The 21,017-nt window shown below is 43.7% G+C and overlaps 1 protein-coding gene and 1 pseudogene across 2 annotated transcripts in view; both read left to right on the top strand.

Moving 5' to 3' along the window:
* Hs2st1 (heparan sulfate 2-O-sulfotransferase 1) overlaps positions 1-17,905 on the top strand; it is a 154,353-nt gene extending 136,448 nt beyond the window's left edge. The window contains exons 4-7 of one of the 2 annotated variants that reach the window (XM_028861221.2): positions 3,952-4,090; positions 11,786-11,883; positions 13,637-13,794; positions 14,625-17,905. In XM_028861221.2, the coding sequence (XP_028717054.1) occupies positions 3,952-4,090; positions 11,786-11,883; positions 13,637-13,794; positions 14,625-14,854 (625 nt within the window). In that variant the 3' untranslated portion in view covers positions 14,855-17,905. The remainder of the gene's footprint in view (positions 1-3,951; positions 4,091-11,785; positions 11,884-13,636; positions 13,795-14,624) is intronic. The other variant, XM_028861222.2, reaches the window with a different exon arrangement.
* Positions 17,906-19,465: 1,560 nt separating this feature from the next.
* LOC114686562 lies at positions 19,466-19,629 on the top strand (annotated as a pseudogene).
* Positions 19,630-21,017: the final 1,388 nt, after the last annotated feature.

Below are 21,017 nucleotides of genomic sequence, written 5' to 3'. Positions count from 1 at the left end.
ATACCTCCTCCCTCACTATTGGTTGCTCATCTTTTTTTTAGACCAATCAGTTGTCTTAGCGAGGCAAGGTAAAACAGCAGCACATCTCCACATAATTAAACACATGCCACACATCTTTGCATAGTTAAACAAATATTCGGCAACATAAACAAGTGCAACATATCTTTACATTGTTAAACTAATGCCACACATTTTTGCATAGTTAAACAAACATTCCACAACAGGCTGATAAGATTGGTCAGCGGGTAAAGGCACATGTCACCAAGCCTGACAACCTGAGCTTGACCCCTGGGAACCACCCATGTGATAAAGGAGAGAAGCTTCTCCTGCAAACTATCTCTGACCTCAACACACAGGCACAGGGTCAAATATAAACACACACACACACACACACACACACACACACACACACACACACAGATGGACGGACACAGACCCACACTATAGTGCACAGGCACACACAACAATAATGTTTTTTAATTGGTGCTTAAATAGAGATGGGAAATATAATATGTTGCAGAAGTCTCAAAGTGTAGCGTTTCCCAAAGGCTGTCTGCTCTCTGCATAGTTTCATTGTCCCTCTTTTAGACTTTGACCGGTAGATCAAGCTCCTTACAAATGCCTGGCATATGCCCTTGCTCTTCACGCAGTTCTGGGTTATTCTACTCAGGCTATGTGAATGTAGTTGTAAAGAAATAATTCTAGGCTGGGCGGTGGTGGTGCACATGCCTTTAATCCCGGCACTTGGGAGGCAGAGCCAGGCAGATGTCTGTGAGTTCGAGGCCAGCCTGGTGTACAGAGTGAGATCCAGGACAGGCACCAAAACTACACAGAGAAACCCTGTCTGGAAAAACCAAGAGTTCTTGTGTTTGTTCCCTTTGTGCACTGCATATGCTGACGTGGCATAGACTTCTAAAGTATCTGTTAACAAGCCTGCTGGTGGGTAGATAGATGTAGACATAAATGTGCTATAAAATATTCCTCTGCTCCTCTTTTCCCAGGAAGATCGTTCTCACCAGCCAGTAGTTTAGTTTCCTTGAACAGAAATAGATTGTCTATCTTCCACCCAGGTCTTCCCATATGAATGGCCAGGATTAAAGGAACTCTTCAACCACAGAACTTGGTTTTCTCCCATTGTAAGTTACAGGGTTGGCAGAAGTTCAACCAGCAACCCTTGTTAGCTTTGTCTCTTAACCAGCTGTGATGTGGGGCCCGAGTGCCAATCTTACCATGCCCATTTTCTCTTCTGCTCCCTTGCCTCCAGCCCTTTATGCCTATATAACCCTTCTGCAGTTACAACTAACAGTTCATTTCTACTTTCAGAATGAATCCACAGATTATCTCATTAAAACTGTGCTTCGTACTTAGTAAATGCCACCCCAAGTGTCTACAGACAGCTGTAGGTCAGGTACCGGCAAAGGTTTGTACTGTGCCAGATACCGTTTGCTCCTCCCCGGGTCCAAGTGTCCAGGACTGTGGAGACAGGGGAAGTGGAAACATTCTGGAGAGAGGTCCTGGGGAGCAGTAAAGGCCTGGCTCACAGTGGGGACAGCAGCTGATGGAAAGTATAGGCGTTTCCAGGGAACCCCGAGTCTGCGGAGTGTCGGTGCCTTGAGTTTCCCCTCCTTGCAGCTTCTGTTATATGTCTCTTTCAGCTGAAGTGGTATGTGTGCTTTCCCAGGGCCTCGCTGATGAGTGCTCTCTCCCACAGAGCAGTGTAAGTAGTTAGCTTCCGCAGTCCATCCACCCTAGCTAATTAATACCGACCGCTTGTGTGCTTGGCTGGTCCTCCTGCCCTTGTGAGGAAGCCCAGGCAGAAGAGAGGCAGCTACAGCCTCTTTGTAGCCTCTGCCCGTCCCTTTGACGCTTGCTATATGTTTGCAGCATCACTGGTTTCCTCTTTAACCTTGCTGCTTTGTGCAGCCTCAGACTCCATGCAGCTGCAATGACTGTTAGTAAGACAGGCTCGGAGTGACTTTGCCTCAGCCCCGTAGCTCGTGGGTACCCCAAGTGTCTGATGAAGGCAGATGGGACAGGATGCCGTGGTTACTGGGGACACAAGAGTGTGTCACAGCCCCTCTTCATGCCAAACAGTAGCCTCTCTCCTTGGAAAAGATGAATCATTGCACTTCTCTACTGAAATCCTCCAATGGCCCTCCCACGTGACTCAGAAATAAATGCACAGTCTTCTGCAAGGCCACATGCCTGCACTCCCCGAAGCCTCCCGACCCCTATACTCTTATCTTCTTTTACTCTCTTTGATGCTGGAGCTACATTCTTCCTGTGTTTCCAAGCATCTGACCCTAGAAGCTTCAAGACCTTCATCCTCTGCGGTTCGTCTTCTCAGAATGCTTTTCCCCATATAACTGTATGTGTCCCTTTTGTGTATGACATCAGTGATGAGTTGGTAGAAAATGGTGTTGACCTGTGTTCTCTGTCACCTGCCTGGCATCCTCTTTTCCTTTCCCTGAAGTACTACTATTCTCAGTATTTTACCCTCGGAGCTCAGTGATACATACTGGTCTCTGTCCCCAGTAAAATCTTAGCTCCGGAAAAACAAGGTCTCCTCTCCTCTTTCCATTTCTTTTTTTCTGCCCCCCCCCCCACTGCTGTATGTGTGCAGTCTAGATTACTGCCCGGCATACATTTGGTACACAAAAAAATGGAGGGGGGTATTGGGGGGGTCAAGAATAGCATCGTAGATAAGGATGACTAGTGTGGTTTATGTGATGTAGTAGGAAGGCAGGTCTGATTGTTACCAAAAGATAGTTTTCTACCTTGAGTAGAATTGAGGAAAACAGTAAGGTGGCACCTAAGATGTAAAAGGACCAACATAAGATAACCAAGGAGGTGGGATGAGGTTGTTGCCATTGTTACTTTTGAGGTGCTAGGGATGCATCCTGGGGCCCTGAACATGTTAGTCAAGCTGTACCTCAAATCCCAGAAGTTTTGGTTTGATTTCAGCTGTCTGAAGTTTAGTTCAGGTTGCAGAGAGCAGGTAAGCTAACAAATGGTGTTTTAGGAGAACCGGTTGAGAACTGATGTCTGAGGCAGACCAAGTGGACACAAGGAAGCCAGCTGGAGTCTTACTGTCAGCTGCTGATAAAGGAGATGAGCCGGGTACTAGAGAGGTCAGTTCCCCTCACCGTTTGCAGGTTAAGACTGGTTCCTGGCAGTGTACCTAAGTTGTGTGTCTCATAGGCTGTTTGTTTGGTTCTAGGTAGATTCTAAGTGTAGTGTTGATATTACTATTTGAGCTAATCAACATGTGTTGCCCTGTGTGTCCTGCAGAGGTTGTGAGATGGTACTAGCAGATAGAATGCAGTTTTCTTAAGAAAGCTGGTGCAGGTACCCTGGTAATCTGGGTATAGTGCATGCAGCTTCAGGATAGGACACTCGTCAGTTTCCACAGATTACATGGTAGAAGGATCACCCTGCTAAACCTGTACAGATCAGGCCCAGCAAATGTGGCTGCCCAGTGATGGGCTGGGGCATGTGTCAGTGTCTGGGTGCCACACAGTGTGCCTAGATGAGATACTGCTGATCAGCTCCAAGGGTTAAGAAAGCCAGTTCATGCCTCTCGGATCTGGTCTCAGGACCTCACTGTGCAGTCTTCTAAACACAGATTGTGTGGCTGCTTAAACTCTTCAGTGAGGCATAGAGTGAATGGACAGGGCCTGTCAGATCCACACCTCCAGGGCCTCTACAGACTGCCTCCTTACTCCTTGAGGGCATAGGTAGGTATTCTCCATCATTTCTTGAATTATTTCTTGTTTGCTTTATTCATCCTAAATATGAATATTTCCCAGTCTTCACATACTCAATTTCATTTTAATTAATTCATTTTATTGCTCCCATATCCCACCAATGCTTCAGACTCTGTATATAATTTCAGGGCATGCCTGAACTAATGAGAATGCTGACCTCATCACTGGAATTCTGCTGTTTCAGATTCGGTGTGAAGAAGAAGCCGATTTATATTAATGTCATCAGGGACCCTATCGAGAGGCTAGTTTCCTACTATTACTTTCTGAGGTTTGGAGATGATTACAGACCAGGATTAAGGAGACGGAAACAAGGAGACAAAAAGGTACCATGCTTGCTGTTGATCATAAATGTACTCGTTGTTCAGTGTTGACATTTTGCAAGGACCTCAGGACTGTCGAGAAGCCGTGGGGAAGCGGGTCACAGCCGCTGTCTTGTAAGATAATTCTGTGACTGTGACTGCAGCAAGTGCATATTGGTTCCTACAGCCCTGCTGTAGCAGTTACTGTTCCTGCTACTCTGTCAGAATGCATGGTTTATTTCAATTCATGGTTTGGAGCTGTCCATCAGGGTGGGGAGGCATAGTGGCAGGGGAGAGAGAGAGACAGGTGTACGCAGCATGCATGCGCACACATGTTCAGTTATACTTCTCTGGAATGCCTTCCACAAATAAAGCAAAAATTTGTCTCCAGGGTGATTCTAAGTTAACTTGACAATCAGTATTAACCATTACACCTGCCAACAATTTTTCTAGGGATCATTATTGATGAATCTGTTTTTGTATATATTTTGGTTCTTACTCTTAATGATGGTGCCTTAGGGTTTCTATTGCTGTAAAGAGACATTATGACCATGACAACTCTTATAAAGAAAATATTTAATTGGGGGGGCGGGTTCGCTTGCAGTCTCAGAGGTTCAGTCCATTATCATCATGACAGGGAGCGTGCAGGCAGACATGCTGCTAGAGCTGAGACTGCTTCATCTTGCAAGCAACAGGAAGTCGACTGAGACTCTGGATGGTATCCTGAACATAGGAGACCTCAAAGCCTGCCCCCACAGTGACACACTTCCTTCAACAAGGCCACACCCACTCCAACAAAGCCACACCTCCTACTAGTGCCACTTCCTATGAGGTTATGGGGGCCAGTTATATTCAAATTACCAGAGATGGCAATCTACATTTACTTGTAATCATCAGTTTATGAAAACTGTTTGGCTAACTTTAAGCAAGGAGAGAGTAATGGGCAAAGCAAGTGTGTGGGGTCAGACTTGGCTTGTCTGTAGCACGTCCTCTGACATGTCACCAGACTCAAGTTCTCAGAACCACACTGGACTTGTTCCTTTTTCAGTGGAACACCTTTATAGGTTTCATGCTCAGACATTCCCACGGTAGGCCAGAGAGATGACTTAGTCAACGAAGATGCTTGCTGCCAGACCTTACAACCTGAGCTCAGTTTCTGAGACACACATGGCAGAAGGACAAGCCTGGCCTCTCACTGTGGTACATGCGCGCTAAAAAAAATGTAGATTTGATTACCTAAGGCTTAGGACACAAAATCTAATACAATCTTATACCCACCTGCCTCTGTAGCTTAGTTACCCCGTGTGCCAGCCCAGCGTTTCAGCCACACGAAATACAAATGCCCTTGAAACTCATTATTGCTTCATACTTTTTGCACACCTGTTGTCCCTCATATCTAGAGTGCTTTTCCTTCTCCTTAAAAGCCCTTTGCTTACATTTAAGACCAAACTTTGTCATCACCTCTGCTGTGGACTCGTCTCGGATGCTCCAGACAGTCACACTCCTTCCCAGGTCCCCAGGGCTGGAGAGATGGCTCGGTGTTAAGAACACTTCCTGCCCTCATGGTTCCCAGAACCTATGATGTGCAGCTCATAGCTGTCTGTAACTTCAACTCTAGAGGATCTGATGCTTCCTTATGGCCGTGGCAAACATGTGCATGTATGTGCAATGTGCGTGTGTGAGTTGGTGTACACACACACACACACACACACACACACACACACATGAGTAAGCACACACATACACATACACAAATCTGACAGAAAAGTAAGGACCCCAAAAAACTTTTATGTAGTCGTCTGTTGATATTCACCAGTATAAGTAAATGTCATAGTTTACATAGAAAATTTTAGCTTGTTTTATTTTCCCTGCTTATTTTGGGGGGCAGGGGGGGGGGGTGCCACAGGGCACATGCCACAGGACAACTATGGGAGTTGGTTCTCTCCTTTCACCGTGGGTTTCAGGGATCAAATGAGGTCATTGGTCTAGGGGCAAACACCTCCACCTGCTGAGCCATCTCACTCGTAAGAAAACTTCTTTAAATATGAATTTTAGAAAACTGTCTCATGTTAACAAATAATGTTTTGGTGTAAATAATCATCTTCCTTAAGAAAACAGAGAGTGGCATCATTTTACATTTCAGAAAATCTTTTAATATCTAGTTTAATAAAGATAGCCTGATTTTCATATTTTTTAATTCAGTTCAATCAGTTGCACTTTTTTTTGGTTGAAGTCTATAAAGAAAATCCAGGTTTATGCAAATATATAATTAGAAAAGAGAATTTTAATAACCCCAAAATTGAGGCTGTTTTTTAATACAACACTGAATTTGACAAGTGAAAGTTCCAAGTGTAGAATGTGAAGCCACAGTGAACTTTTTACAGATTAAATTCCACTGATATGTTTGATGTTGTGTATGAGATTGACCTTTTAGTCAGGAAGTTTTCAGGCATCCTGCGTTGTTTCGTACAGTGTTATATTGGACTCCCAAGGGTTAGTGCATTTTAATTACACAGTATCAAAAATTCATATTCATTAACCCAACTACAGACATCATCAGCAACAGCTTGTCGGTGCTGGTAAACTGTAGGCTTACGATGTCTTAGTTAGGGTTTCCAAAATGTTGTTTCTCACTTGGAAGTTTAACTTTTACCATGGGCTGCTGTAGACTCCTCTGCAGCTGCACTGTACCTGTCTAGAGATAGCCATTTATCCTGTGCACTTCCTGTAGATGGGGGGCTGTTGAAAAGGATTATGGTCGCTACTTAGTAGCATCTTCCACACCTCAGATAAAGAGCTCACCCTGTCTCTGAGCATGCCTGATGCCACCCGAGAGCAGGGCAGCTTTCAGGCAGGGACCACACTGACGGACACTCAGTTATTTCCTTTCAAGTGACACAGTTGACTTGTTTGAGGAAATACAACCAAGTACGGGAGTGCAGCCTCAGCGGACCACAGAGCATGTCGCTGCTGAGTGGGGCCAGTCCTTGGGCCATGCTGGGCCACCTCCCCACATTGGGAAACGGGAAGGGAAAGCAAGCTGTTTCCGTCTAAGCTGTGACCCAGAAGCTGCCCACGTTTGTTCTGCCTTCAGTCCACTAGAAAGCCTGTGACATATGGCCACTGTGTCCCCTGCAGGAGAGGCCAACTCTGACCTATGGAAGATTTGGTTTGGGAGGTAACTTTAGTCTGCCTGAGTCAGGTAGCAAATTTAAAACTACTGCCTAAAAACAGATCTGAAGATCTAAATTTTCTTTGCCTAAGACTAAAATACTTGAACACAGGAACCAGGAGTTTGCTAATTAAAGAATTGAGCTAAAATAGCCATCCGGTATGATTATTCAGTTTTAGTTCAGATAGCATGCATGAAACCCCCAGAGTTGTCTGCATATCGTCCACACTGTATACATAGTAAATTTATGGGATCTTTTAATATTACAGTCTCCTAATGTGCTACTTTCTTATATTTAAGCCATCCATTTTCATGTCTTTGAATTTCACACACACACACACAGTCATGTGCACACATTGGATAGTAGTGGAGATGTTGAGTTTATTTAGTAACTTCTTATCTTCTGGCTTGCACTCTAGTCTGGTAGAGGCGTGAAGACGCAGAGTCCCTCTGCTGAGCTATAGGGAACATGCTGTGAGTCAGGACCTGCCAGAAATAGGTATGGAATCAGAAACTTGATGAACTGCTGCATCTAGTTCCTTGAGCCATAGTCTTCGTGAAAATGGGGCTCTGGTAGAGATAACTGGAGACGTAACATGTGCTTGCTAGCTTTTTAAAAGTAGGCTTCGGGCAGGAAATCTAAATCATACTGTCTTAGTTTTTTGTCCTGTAAAAAAAGCCCCTGATGAAAGCAACTTATGGGAGAAAGGATTTACTTGACTCCCAGCTCCAGAGTGGAGCCAGTCATTTCAGGGGAGTCAGGAGAGCAGGAACCTGGAGCAACTGCTCGTAGTGTCTTTGGTCAGCTGCAGAGAATAATTAGTTTACCAATGCATTCAGAGTTGTTTTCAGCCCACTTTCTTCATTTCCAGTAAATAATATTTTTCCCTTTCCTCCCTCCAAACCCTCCCATGTACCTGTCCCCTCCCTTCCAGTACAGTGAGCAAGTCTTCTTACCTCAATTATGCAACAGAGAGAATCCCCCATAAGAATAGCCATAGGCCAACCTAATTTAAACACACCTTTAATCCCAACACTTGGGAGAAGCAGGAAGATCTCTGTGAACTCAAGGCAGTCCGATCTACACAGTGAGATCCTCTCTTAAAACAAAACAAAAAAAACAGAAACCTCACTGTCTGTCTTAGTTAGGGTTTCTATAGCTGTGAAGAGACACCATGACCATGGAAACTCTTATAAAGGAAAACATTTAATTGAGGGTTCCTTCCAATTTGAGACATTTAGTCCATTACTGTCATGGTGGGAAGTACGATGGCACACAGGCAGACATGGTGCTGGAGAAGGACCATGTTCTACATCAGGATCAGCAGGCATCAGGAAGTGAACTGGCTTGAGCTTCTGAGACCTCAGAGCCCATCTCCACAGTGCCACACTTCCCCAACAAGGTCACATCTACTCCAACAAGGCCATGTGTCCTAATAGTGCCGCTCCCTATGGGCCAAGCATTCAAACACATGATTTATGGAGGCCAAACCTATTTAAACCACTACATTCCACTTCCTGGCCCCCATAGGCTTGTAGCCATGACATAGTGTAAAATGCATGTAGTCTACCTTCAAAAATATCCATAGTCTATAACAGTCTCAAACTTTTTAAAAAGGTCAAAGTCTTTTCTGAGACTCATGCACTCTCTTAACTGTAGTGCCCTATAAAATCAAAATAAAAAACAGATCACTTATTTCCAACATATAATGGCACAGGATATATATTACCGTTCCAAAATGGAGGGAAGGGAGGATAGTGAGGAACAAATACTGAGCCAAAGCAAGACTGAAAACGAGGTAGGCAAACTCCAGACTCTGCATCTCCATGCCTGATGTCAGAATACTCTTCAGGTCTCAACTCCTTTCAGCTTTGTTGACTGCAACACATTTCTTCTTGGACTGGTTCCACTCCCTGTTAGCAGCGCTCCTTGGCAGGTATCCCATGGCTCTGGCATCTCCAACATACTGGGTTCACCAAGGCAATCCAGGCTTCACCTTCACAGCTTCACACAATAGCCTTTGTAGGCCTCCATGCAGGGACACCCCTGACATGTGTGGCCTCAGCAACTTTCCTTAGTCATGGAGGGAGATTCCATAACCCCTTTCTTCTACCCTCAACTCTAATGCCAGAACCATGTGGCTGAAGCTGCTAAGTTCTGCTGCTTGCTGGGCTGAAACATGGCCCCCTTGTTCAGTTACCACCAGCTTTCTGTTTTCTACAGTTTCCTTTACTGCCCAAACTTGGCTGTCCTGGAACTAGCTCTGTAGACCAGTTTGGGCTCAAACTCAGAGATCCATCAGCCTCTGCCTTCCCAGTGCTGGGATTAAAGGCATGCACCACCACACCTGGCTCTAAGCTTTTCTTTAATTCCTTTTCATAAGTTGGAAACTTAGCTGGGTGAGATCTTGCCCTGAGGCCACCACTCCCTTTATTCCATTTCTTAATATGCTTATCTCCTTAAACACAGGATTTAGCTCCATTCTACTTTCTGGTGCCCCCTTTTTCCTCAAATTGTACATTTTGTATTTTTTCTTGCTCAGCTTGCTCCTTTTCATTATAAATCTTCCTAAGAGTAAACACTAATAACCACACAACAGAGTCAATACTAGGCTGTTTTGAGATTTCCTCTGCCAATACAATTAATCCAAAACCCTTCAATTTAGCCTCAGGCAGACATTTTTGGAAAAAGGCAAAAAGCAGCTACATTTTTTACCAAAATATCACCACAATCTCTAGGCTACAACATTAATATTTTTCTCCTCTGAAACCTCTTGAGCCAGCCCCCCACAGTTCAAATCGCTCTCAGCACCACTTGTCCTCCCCTGCTCTTACTAGAATGGCCCATTAGGCAGCACTTAAAGCATTCAACTGCCTTTCCAATCCAAAGTCCCAAAGTCCACATTCCTCCAAACAAAAACATAGTCAAGCCTATCACAGCAACACCCCAGTACCTTAGCAATCCCTGGTACCAGCTTCTGTCTTAGTTAGGGTTTCTGTTGCTGTGAAGAGATACTATGGTCACAGCAGCTCTTATAAAGAAAAGCATTTAGGGGCTGGAGAGATGGCTCAGAGGTTAAGTGCACTGGCTGCTCTTCAAGAGGTCCTGAGTTCAATTCCCAGCAACCACATGGTGGCTCACAACCATCTGTAATGAGATCTAGTGCCCTCTTCTGGCCTGCAGGCAGAACACTGTATCTATATACATAATAAATAAATAAATCTTAAAAAAAAAAAAAAGAAAAGAAAAGCATTTAGTTGAGGCTGGCTTACAGAGGTTTAGTTCGTTATCGTCCACACCCTCATGCAGTCCATCTAGGGAAATGCTAAATAATGCAATGGCCAAGGCCAAGGTTTTCCACTTACACACACAGCACACACACAAAGAAAATTCAGGGAAATGCTGAAGGGCTGTCTCACCTGTGTCATGAAAAAATGTCTCCATGTTCACCATCGCTTTGTGTGTAGTACTTCTGTCATCCCCAATCACAGTTTTTGCAGCAACACTGTACACATGCTAACTCTGCCGACTACAGTGTGTTCTGAAATGCATTTGCACATGGCATGACCTTCTCAAGCTTCACCACAGTGGAAGAGAAGAATGTCATATAAAAACTACATGAAGCTTCTTATGGAGATAAAGGTGACACATGCAGATGAGTGTGCCCCTTCCTGAGAGATAGTTATAACAAGGCAACATCCAGAACTGAGAAGGGAGCAAATGATTTTCAGCCAGAGGAATAACTGGAAGGCTGGACCTCATGTGACCTTCACTGGTGCAATCAATCTACAGAGGAAGAACATTCCAGTACAGTTACAGAGATTTGGGGTACCATAATACAGTTAAGAACCCGTGGAACAGAATAATGTGGTATGGGTGGATGCTCCAAGTAAAAAGTATGCAGGACTAGTGTGTTGAGAGCACACCAGGAAGCACTCCTGAAAGGCAGGACAATGAGTATGACCTTATTGGTGTTTCTCACTAGAGATCAGAAATGACAGCTGTAACAGGAGGTATGGATGGTTGTAAGCCACCATGTGGGTGATGGGAACTGAACCCGGGTCCTCTGCAAGAACAAGTGCTCTGAACCACTGAACCAACTGTCCAGCCCTCACTCATCCCACCTACTTGTACCCATTTACTTGGTAACTTGTTACATCAGAAGTGTGCGAGCTGAAGAGATGAGTCAGAGGGTAAAGGACTTGCCGTGCTGTGTGAAGGCCTGAGTCCGGCTCCCTAGCACATACGCGGCGCTGGGCACAGTAGTGCACGGCTGTACTCGCAGTGTCCCGTGGTGAGATGGGAACTGAAGACTTCCTGAAATCTTGTGGGCCAGGTAGCCTGGCACTCTCAGCAGTCAACAAAAGACCCTGTCTCAAACACGACCTAAGGCAAGGGCTGACACCCAGGCTGTTCTGACCTTCATACAATGGCATGGCATGTGCACGCCTACACTCACAAACACATAGACATAGCAGAGATTAAGAACCTGTCTTAACTTGAGACCTGGGTTTATGGCTGACTGCACTTTTTCTCTTTGCTGCAGACCTTCGATGAGTGTGTGGCTGAGGGTGGCTCAGACTGTGCTCCGGAGAAGCTCTGGCTTCAGATCCCATTCTTCTGTGGCCACAGCTCAGAATGCTGGTAGGAAAACAAACTTAACCACACTGGTCATCTTCAGTATCTCTATAACCCGTGTCTCATGAGGAGGGCTGTAGTAGTCAGGACCAGGTAGAGAACTGGGAGAGACTGTGCTGCACATATATCTAGATCTCTTTTTTCCTTTAAATGTTCTTAAAAGTTGTGTACATATTCTCACAGTATGTTTTATCTCACTCTGTAGCCTGAACTTGAGACTCTCCTATATCAGGTTCCCAGTTAGAAGCTGTCATATCTGGTTATTCAATTGTTTTGATAGAAAATGCAGCAACAGAAAATCCATTCAAAATTAGTATTTTCTTAAATTATACTGAGAAATTCAAAGGATTTCTTAATTATTTGAGCTGTATAGATTGACATAAAGTTCAAGGGCCTGCCAGGTGGTGGTGGGCACGCCTTTAATCCCAGCACTTGGGAGGCAGAGGCAGGAGGATCTTTGTGAGTTCGAGGCCAGCCTGGTCTACAGAGTGAGATCCAGGAAAGGCACAAAGCTACACAGAGAAACCCTGTATTGAAAAAACAAACAAACAAAAAAAGTTCAAGGTCCTGCTTGTAGACTGCTTCAAAGCATCGTTGTAATAAGAGAATTGGAAGCATTAGAAGAGTATCCTTTAAGGTTTTAGCCATTGCTTCTGAAAAGGAACCCACTCCTATGCCCCAAATATGGCTGAGCACTTGTTCTTTGTAAATAAAACTTTATTAGAACACAACTACTAATGTTGGTGCATTTACTGTCTGCGGAGATAACAGAGTTGAATAATTGTGATTTGAATCGTATAGCCTGCAAAGCCTAAAATACTTACTCTCTGCCTCTTACATAAAAAGCTTGCCAGGCCCTGCTTTTAAATAATAAAAAGTACTGCCTAGTTGAGTTTTAATTAGAGAGGATAGTTCATTTATTTCATACACAATGAAGTATATTGGGAGACCTTAGAAATCAATTAATCCACTTCATCAGCCCCTACAACTTAGGTTTTTTTAGAGATAGACTCTCTTGTAGCACAGGCTGGCCTTGAACTCTTGACCTTCCTGTTTCCCTCCCAAGTGCCAGGATAACAGGTATGTACTATACATCCAGTTTCTTGGTTTGTGGTTTTGACTTTAATAGTTGAGGAAACAAAAAGAAGTGCAGCCGCCACCACAGGGTCACATTGGCACTTAAAATGCAGAGCTGGAGCGAAGCGGAGAGAACATTGGTGCTAATTAGTTCCCAGAAGTATTGTCTGTTCAGGATGAAACCTGTTAACGTATTAGCTGACACTGTAAACAAAAGGAGTTTTAGTAGAGCTATCTCTTACCTGTTTCTGTTTCTCGGGATTTCAGGAAACACTTAAGCTTATAGAAAGAAAAGAAACAGAGTTTACAAATTAAGATAAACACTAAACACAAATTGCTTCGACTTTACCATAGGGGCTCTCAGAATGAACAAAGTTTGAGAATAGTTTTAAAACATGAATGCACACTAAGTAAAAGAAGAGAATGTATGATACAAATGTCTATATTTAAAACTGTCCTTAAAGTTTGCTCTTATTAGGAACCCTTTAGGAGAACTTAAGTAACTACGAGGGTGCGGAAGCTGGGTGTGGAAGCAAAGGAGGATGCTGCTGTGATGGGTGGTGAAGCTGGGGCTGTGTGTGTCTTCACCTACCTGTTTCCTCCATAACCTGGAGGAGCAGAAGCATGAGAACATTTAGCCCATTTCACAGCCGAGTTTTGAATTCCTTGTCTGTGGTTTCAGGAATGTGGGAAGCAGATGGGCTATGGATCAAGCTAAGTATAACCTAGTTAATGAGTACTTCCTGGTGGGAGTGACTGAAGAGCTGGAAGACTTCATCATGTTACTGGAGGCAGCTCTGCCCCGCTTTTTCCGGGGTGCCACAGACCTCTATCGTACAGGTATGTACATGATAGGTTTCTCTCTAAAGTTGTCCTAACCTGTTTGTTTGTTTACAACAGAGTTTGTTGACTCTATAATAAACTAGACTACAGTTCTCAAGGAGGGTCGGTGCGAGTGCTGAACACAGGTGCAGCTGGGCAGTGTCTAGTCTATCTAAAAGTATACTTCCGGACCTTTGTGAGTCAGTCAAATACTGACAGGTTCCTTGTAGTTGTTTAGTAGCATGCCATCACTCAAACCTTCTTAGAGTCTGCACCTGCCCTCAGTTCTCCGTGATTGTAGCAAGTATAGCTGGTGGGAAATTAGATTTAAGTTTGGTGACACGTGTTTCGTCATATTTTTTTTAATGAACAAGGGCTAGCAAGATGGCTCTACAAGGTGAAAACACTTGCTACATGAGCCTAATGACCTGAGTTTGATGCCCAGATCCCAGAACCTGTGATGAAGGCAGACGACCGAGGCCAGGAGGTTGTCCTCTTGACCTCCTCATGTACACTCTCACACGGTGGTGTTTTGTTTGTTTTCAGTTAAAAAATAAGGAAATGGGCCTTAGAGCAGTGTGAGAGGGACAGCCTCCACTTACTGAGTGTTGATCCTTATGTTTACTGTGCGAGCATTCATTGCATCTTTTAAGCATTTCTCTTCTAACGGAGTGAGCCCCTGCTAATGTTGAGTTGCTGGCTTTTACTGGGTTGTGTTAATGTCAGAAGGCAGTGTATTACTTGCCCTTCAGTGCGTTATAGTAACATAAGCCATTTTTTCAAGTGAAGAGGCATTGTCTGTGTGTGTCTGTAAGAATTATTTCCTTTTATTATCTTTCCATTGTAAGTAGGAAAGAAATCCCACCTGAGGAAAACCACAGAGAAGAAACTGCCCACCAAGCAGACCATCGCGAAGCTGCAGCAGTCCGACATCTGGAAGATGGAGAACGAGTTCTATGAGTTTGCGCTGGAGCAGTTCCAGTTCATCAGAGCCCACGCCGTCCGGGAGAAGGACGGAGACCTCTACATCCTGGCCCAGAACTTTTTCTATGAAAAGATTTACCCGAAGTCGAACTGAGTGCGCGTGGCCAAAGCAGTGTTGAGCCTGAGCGCGGCTCCGCTGTCGCCTCCAGCTTCTCCAGCTGCTTCGCTGACCTGGGTCAGCCGCTCTCACTGGGCTGAGTTAGGGACAGGCGGGAATGTCAAGAAACCAGATGCGGAGTGCGAGTCAGTGTTCTAAGGAGAGTTTAAGTTGAAGGCATTGTTATTTTTGTTATTTTGTTTTCATTTTTGTGAGAGTTGTGATCTCCTCCCAGTGAGGGGGATCTTACATCATCTAAAATACACACATGCCAGTTTAGTCAGAAGGCTGAACACCGTTTCAGAAGAGGTTCTTGATTCTCTTGCTGTTGATAGTGCATTTCTTCACCTTCTTTGGATGAAGATGGATCTGTTTGCCACTTCACCTTCTGGAGGTTTGTGTTGCACAGTTCTGCTGGAGAGTGCTAATAACTGTTTGCCAGGGTCTGATTGGTTTTTGTGAATCATGCCTCACAAAATTTATTAGAATGTTTGATCATGTTTTCTCAGAACTATTTCTGCTGTAGTTGGGTTTGCCCGTGTTTATGTAGGCTTTATTTCATTTTATTTTTTGAATGATCATTAGTGTTAAAGAAATCAGCTTAAAACCATGAATAATACTATAAAAAGACAAAACAGTTAAAGCAGTATTCCTGATTCCTGTCCCCAGTATCTAATATTGGGGCGGTATTTCTAAGAATGTTGACAACATTATCTGAGACTTTCTTAATGATTTCCACATGTTAATATAAAAAAAAAAAAAAGTGAGTTTAGTATTTGTTTCTCCATGGCTTATCTGTAACCCAGTACACTGAAGTATCGGTGATTCCATATGGCGACTCCATCAGTGAGCTGTGATGTGGGTAGGATTTTCCTACTTCTGTACTTTTACCTGTAGACTATTTTTACTATGGTGCTTTATAATGTGTTTTAAAGCATTGCATTTACAAAAGAAAAAAGGAAAATGCTGTAAATATTGCATATTTTATGTATTTGGACCAAAAAGTTACAAGAAAGTAGACAAAAGTGGTTTTGCACCAGTTTTATTATGTCGAGTAAAGTCATCAGACCTACTGTTCTTGTATTTCTCCTTTAGCTTTACTGTTAGGATGTCACTGAGCTGATGAGCTAATGTAGCCTTTCAGTTTTGATAGAGAACATCACTCACCCCCGAGTGATGTTGGAAAGAGTATTAGACAGCCTGAGCATTTGATTTCCGGTTCCAGCCTGCTGTGCCCCCTCCCAGGGCTGTTGTGAGGACTGAGGTGGCGTAGCGAGAGCACTTGGGAGCTGTCTGTCAGGCGGTGGTTGAATGGAAGTGTCCCTCTAACATGGTTTCATACTACCCATTCTTCTAACAACAAAAAGGGAAAATCCACTTTTAAGCTTTATGAGAAAAAAAACTTTATCTTGATATAAATTTGTGTTTGATAAATCTCCTCTCAGTGTTTTATCTTCCATGTTTCAGCAACTGTTGAAATGTGAACACCTGTGAACTCTAGTGACTCAGGATCTTCAGAAGCTGAGGAGGAGGGAAAACCTTCTGCAAATGTGGAAGATGTTCCTGTTTTCACTTGACCTTGTCATTCACAAATGGCGACTATTTTACACCTCTGGTTTTTAAGTGTGTTTTGTAGAGCTTAATTTCCTATTCATTCTTCACCTTCTCCCTCTTCAGATTCAGAATTTAGATTCCTCTCAGACTTTTCTAATGGAGTAATTATTTATATGTTTAGTCTAACTATTTCTGAACAGGACCTCATCCAACAAAGCATTTTCGACAGAAGGCTTTAAAGGTTCTTTATTGTGTAATAAGAGGAGCAAAGGACACTGCGTATCGGAAAGCACTCACAGAGACTAAGGGGAGGACAGTGTCTCCCTGCCCCCAATATGAAAATACTAAGAGAACAGCAGCCTTTCCCCTTTCCTCCCTATCCCCACTTTCCATTGGGAAAAGATTCTAGGGATCTGCTAAAAACAAGTTGGCTTTTTGCTCAAAGCCACTTCTAGGCAGACATTTGGCTGTTGAGTAAATCTGAGGGTATTCTTGGGAGTCAAAGCAAAAATCTTTTAGGTAATTAGGGTAGCACTTAGTACACTAGCTGGCATTCCGTACACTGTTCTTGTAAAAGACTGGAGTAAACATGTCGGGTGTCTGTCACAGCCACTCAACTCTCATTGTTGCAGAGAAGCTTCACAGACAATGTAAGACCAATGACCATGAGGATAGCCCAGTTAAACCTTAATTTACAAAACGGACAACATGCTAGATAGGGGCCATGAGCTGCAGGCCCCTGCACTGTGAGGAATCTTCACGGAGAAGCCATGTCTGTGTCTCAACCAAGTGCCCCAGTGAGTTTCTCTACAACCCAGAGCACTCAGATTATGACCCAAGAACTGCTTTCTGACTCAGTTTCTCCCGTGGATCCTTCCATTTTATATATATCGCTTCCAGGTGACCGTATTTTCCCAATTTACCAGGTCAAAATCAGAACACTATTTCTTTTTGGAGTGAGTGGGTTCAAAGTGTCCTTTCCAAGGACTGATAAAGATTTACTTCTGTTTGATTCAGTATAGTCCTAGGAGTCTGAGTCCTTAGAGTATATAACTTTATAATCAAATAAATAGAACCACTGAGACAATGTGTATTTTTTAAACATGGCAAATGTGCTTTTCCTTTTTTTTTTTTTTTTTAGCCTTTGTGTTTTTTCAGTAACTTGACCATGGGGAGATTGTTTTTATATGACAGTAAAACAAATTAACAACTTTGAATTTTGAAGATAATGTATATGTGTATATGTATCTATATATCTACATTTATTTCCTATAAGAGGTAGCTTTGTGTTCAACTTGTACCAACTGTTTTCTTATTGCTGTGAATGGCAACTGTTGATAAATCATTGTGTTTTAAAATGTGGTGGGAGGGTATATTTTGATTTTTACCCACTTTAATCTGTCAAGTGTCACTTAAATATAACTGATAGCAACACTTGAGGCACTGCATGGGAGCTGCTTCTGTGTCCCCATTACAGTCACGCGGTCTCCACAACCTTGCTGCTTCCGGACTCCTGATGATTGGATTCAAATCACCCAGACCCACAAACCTGAAAGTTACAGACCTTTTCAATGCTTAGCTTTACTTTCTCTTCTGAATATTCAGCTAATGCCTATAATTTGAACTCTATTGATCATCCTCATTATATGTCCTGTTGGAAATCCCTAAAATTGTTAGCTCCATCAGGGAATTTACCAGAGTATTTTGATGTTGTATTTGCATAGTTAGATACAAAATAGTTTGTAGATGACAATTCTCTCTTTTTTAATAAAATGAAATTTGCTAAAAATCTAAAAGCACCAGAGAGCTTAACTAAAGCCTAGTTCCCTATATATACATAGCTGGTGTTTTAATTTATGTTGGAATTGTGCTCAGAGACCGTCTATGTTGCCGTCATCTTCAGACATTGCTGTGGCCCAGGAGCCTTTATTATGGGAGTGTCGGGCACCAAAGCCTTCTATGAAACTTGTCTTGAGGAGGCTCAGATGCTTCTGCTCCGTGGTGCTTTAGTGCAGTTGCTGTTAAGTCTTGGCGCCCATGTACTCCGGGCATAGCTGCTGTGTGAGGCAAACTACTCTGTGCACAGTCAGTCTCCTGCGAGAAAGCCGCAGGTTCCCAAATGTCTGAACATCGAGACTGCAGCTTCCTTTCGGATTTCCTGGGGCAGGAGTTGAGGAACTGGGTGATCATTTGGTCAGATTCATTCTATACTTTAAGGTTATGTGGCCTGGTGACCTTTGCAGTGCTGTTTATGAAATAGACCCTGATGGCTACGATCTGCTAAAAATGAATTCTGGTGCTCACATGATGCGCTGCCGGAACCTATCTGTTGAGAGTGGAGTGTGTTTTAATGAAACAGACCAGGAAGATTTTAACTCTGGCTAATGAGTGCCTGCCTGCCCGCCCCCAACTTTTGGGGAAATGTTCCTCCTCTCTCCTCCCTCCCCTCTGTTCCCTTCCCTCTCTCCCCCCCCCCCCCCCCCCCGCCCTCTCTACCCACCAGTATCATTTATGCTAGACTTTCCAACTTGAGGCCATTTTGTTTGTCTCTTGGCAAGTTGAGCACCCTTTCCTCAGCATTCCTGCGGCGTTTGTTGTCGAAGAGTTTCAGTCCACTACCTGGAGTAAAAGCTGTCCGACCAGCACTGTGAGGAGGAGGGATGTGGCTTGGTGTCCTGACTTAATATCTTTTCCTGCTGCATTGATGCTGAGGGACAGTTTCCAAGGTGACTTGGTGTTCAGTGTCACCTGAGCTCTCAGATACTGTCACCAGAAAGTCCTGCAACACCACAGTCTGCAGTGCTTTCCTAGCCTAATCTCTGAACTTTGTATGTGTATTGACTTCCATTGCCTTTGCATTTATTAGTCATTGGTGTTGACATGCCAATAGGAAATTTATAAGGTGTACTTAGGTATACAGGTAACAAGAGGAAAAAGTGAAATGGGACCAGCTGTTCAGATAAGAGGAAATGGGGGGATGGATCTGGTCAGCGCTTTCAGAACCTTGTCTTCAGAGCATGACATGGCCTTCATATCTTAAAACAGCAGCAGTATATCGCTTCTCGGCCTTTTGGCTAAGATCAAGTGTAAAACAGCTGCAGTACCACCACAAGAGACCCTCACAAGTTCAGGCATTTTTTTGTGTTTGTTTGTTTTGTTTTGTTTTTGAAGACTTATTAGTTTTAATTGTTGCACTTGTGAATTCGAAGCTATCCTGGTCGACAGAGAAAGTTCCAGGACAGCCAGGACTCCATAGTAAGATCCTGTCTTGAAAAAGTCAAAGCCAAAAACTAAAATAAAGATTTATTAATTGTGTCTAGTATGGTGGTGCATGACTTTAGTTCCCTTTGCAGTGCTCTTTCCAGCACTTGGGCAGCACAGGTGGAGCTCGGTGAGTTTAAGGCCAGCCTGGTCTACACAGAGGGTTTCAGAACAACTGGGGCTACATAGTAAGACTTTTTTTTTTTTATGCATAGGTATTTTGCCTGAATGTATTATGTGCACCATGTGCATGTCTGGGATCCACAAAGGCCAGAAGAGGATATCAGGTTCCCTGGAACTAGTGTTAAGGATGGTTATGAGCCACTATGTGAGTGCTGGGAATTGAACCAGTGTCCTCTGCAAAAACAAGTGCATTTAATCCCTAAGCCATCTCTCAGGACTGATACCTTGACATTAAATAAAAAATCATAAGATTTATTTTCTTTTGTGCATATCTCTCTCTCTCTCTCTCTCTCTCTCTCTCTCTCTCTCTCTCTCTCTCTCTGTTCTCTGTGTGTGTGTGTGTGTGTGTGTGTGTGCTGCTGTGCCTGAGGAGGTCAGAGGAGGTCATCAGATCCCCAGGAACTGAAGTTTGCAGATAGTTAGTTCTAAACTGCCATGTGGGTGCTGGGAATTGGGTCCTCTGCAAGATCAGCAAGTGCCGTTAACCCTCATTCATGTCTCCAGTTCCAGGATCACACTTTGAACATGACTCCTTGGAAGGAATGAGGAAAGGGTAACTGGAGCCTCACCTGAGAGTCTGGGCTCTCTTATCTCCCCATCCCAGCTGTGTGTAGTCTTGGGAGACAGTGGCACACATGGGAGGAAGAGTGTCATCAGCAGAGGAACCCTGACCATACAGCCTTGGAAAGGTCATCTGTATTGGGGTTGGACTTCCAGGCTCCTGTAAGAAAGCTCGGTGAATTCATTCACCAAGCCCTCTCTTGGATTTGGAGTTTCAGCTCCAAAGTAATGTAAGCAATAAGAAACACAGAAGCAATACACCCAGTCCTAATCTCCCTGGTGAGCAGAGTTCTCACCTTGTTACCAAGTCAATTACCAAGTCAACTTAGAATATACTCTAATGAGCTGGGCTGTGGTCATACATGCCTTTAATCCCAGTACTCGGGAGACAGAGCCAGGCACATCTCTTGAGTTCAAGGCCAGCCTGGGCTACAGTGTGAATTCCAGGAAAGGCAAAGAAGCTACACAGAGAAACCCTGTCTCGAAAAACAAAAAAAAAAAAAAAAAAAAAAAAAAAAAAAAAAAAAAAAAAAAAAAAGAATATACTCTTATGAATGTTATAATCTGGTCGTTAGAATAATGTGGAGCCAGTGTGCAAATG

Source organism: Peromyscus leucopus, chromosome 6 (assembly GCF_004664715.2).
Source record: "Peromyscus leucopus breed LL Stock chromosome 6, UCI_PerLeu_2.1, whole genome shotgun sequence".
Taxonomy (NCBI): domain Eukaryota; kingdom Metazoa; phylum Chordata; class Mammalia; order Rodentia; family Cricetidae; genus Peromyscus; species Peromyscus leucopus.
The sequence above is the reverse complement of the archived record's forward strand: the minus strand, read 5'-3'. Positions and strand labels throughout refer to the sequence as shown.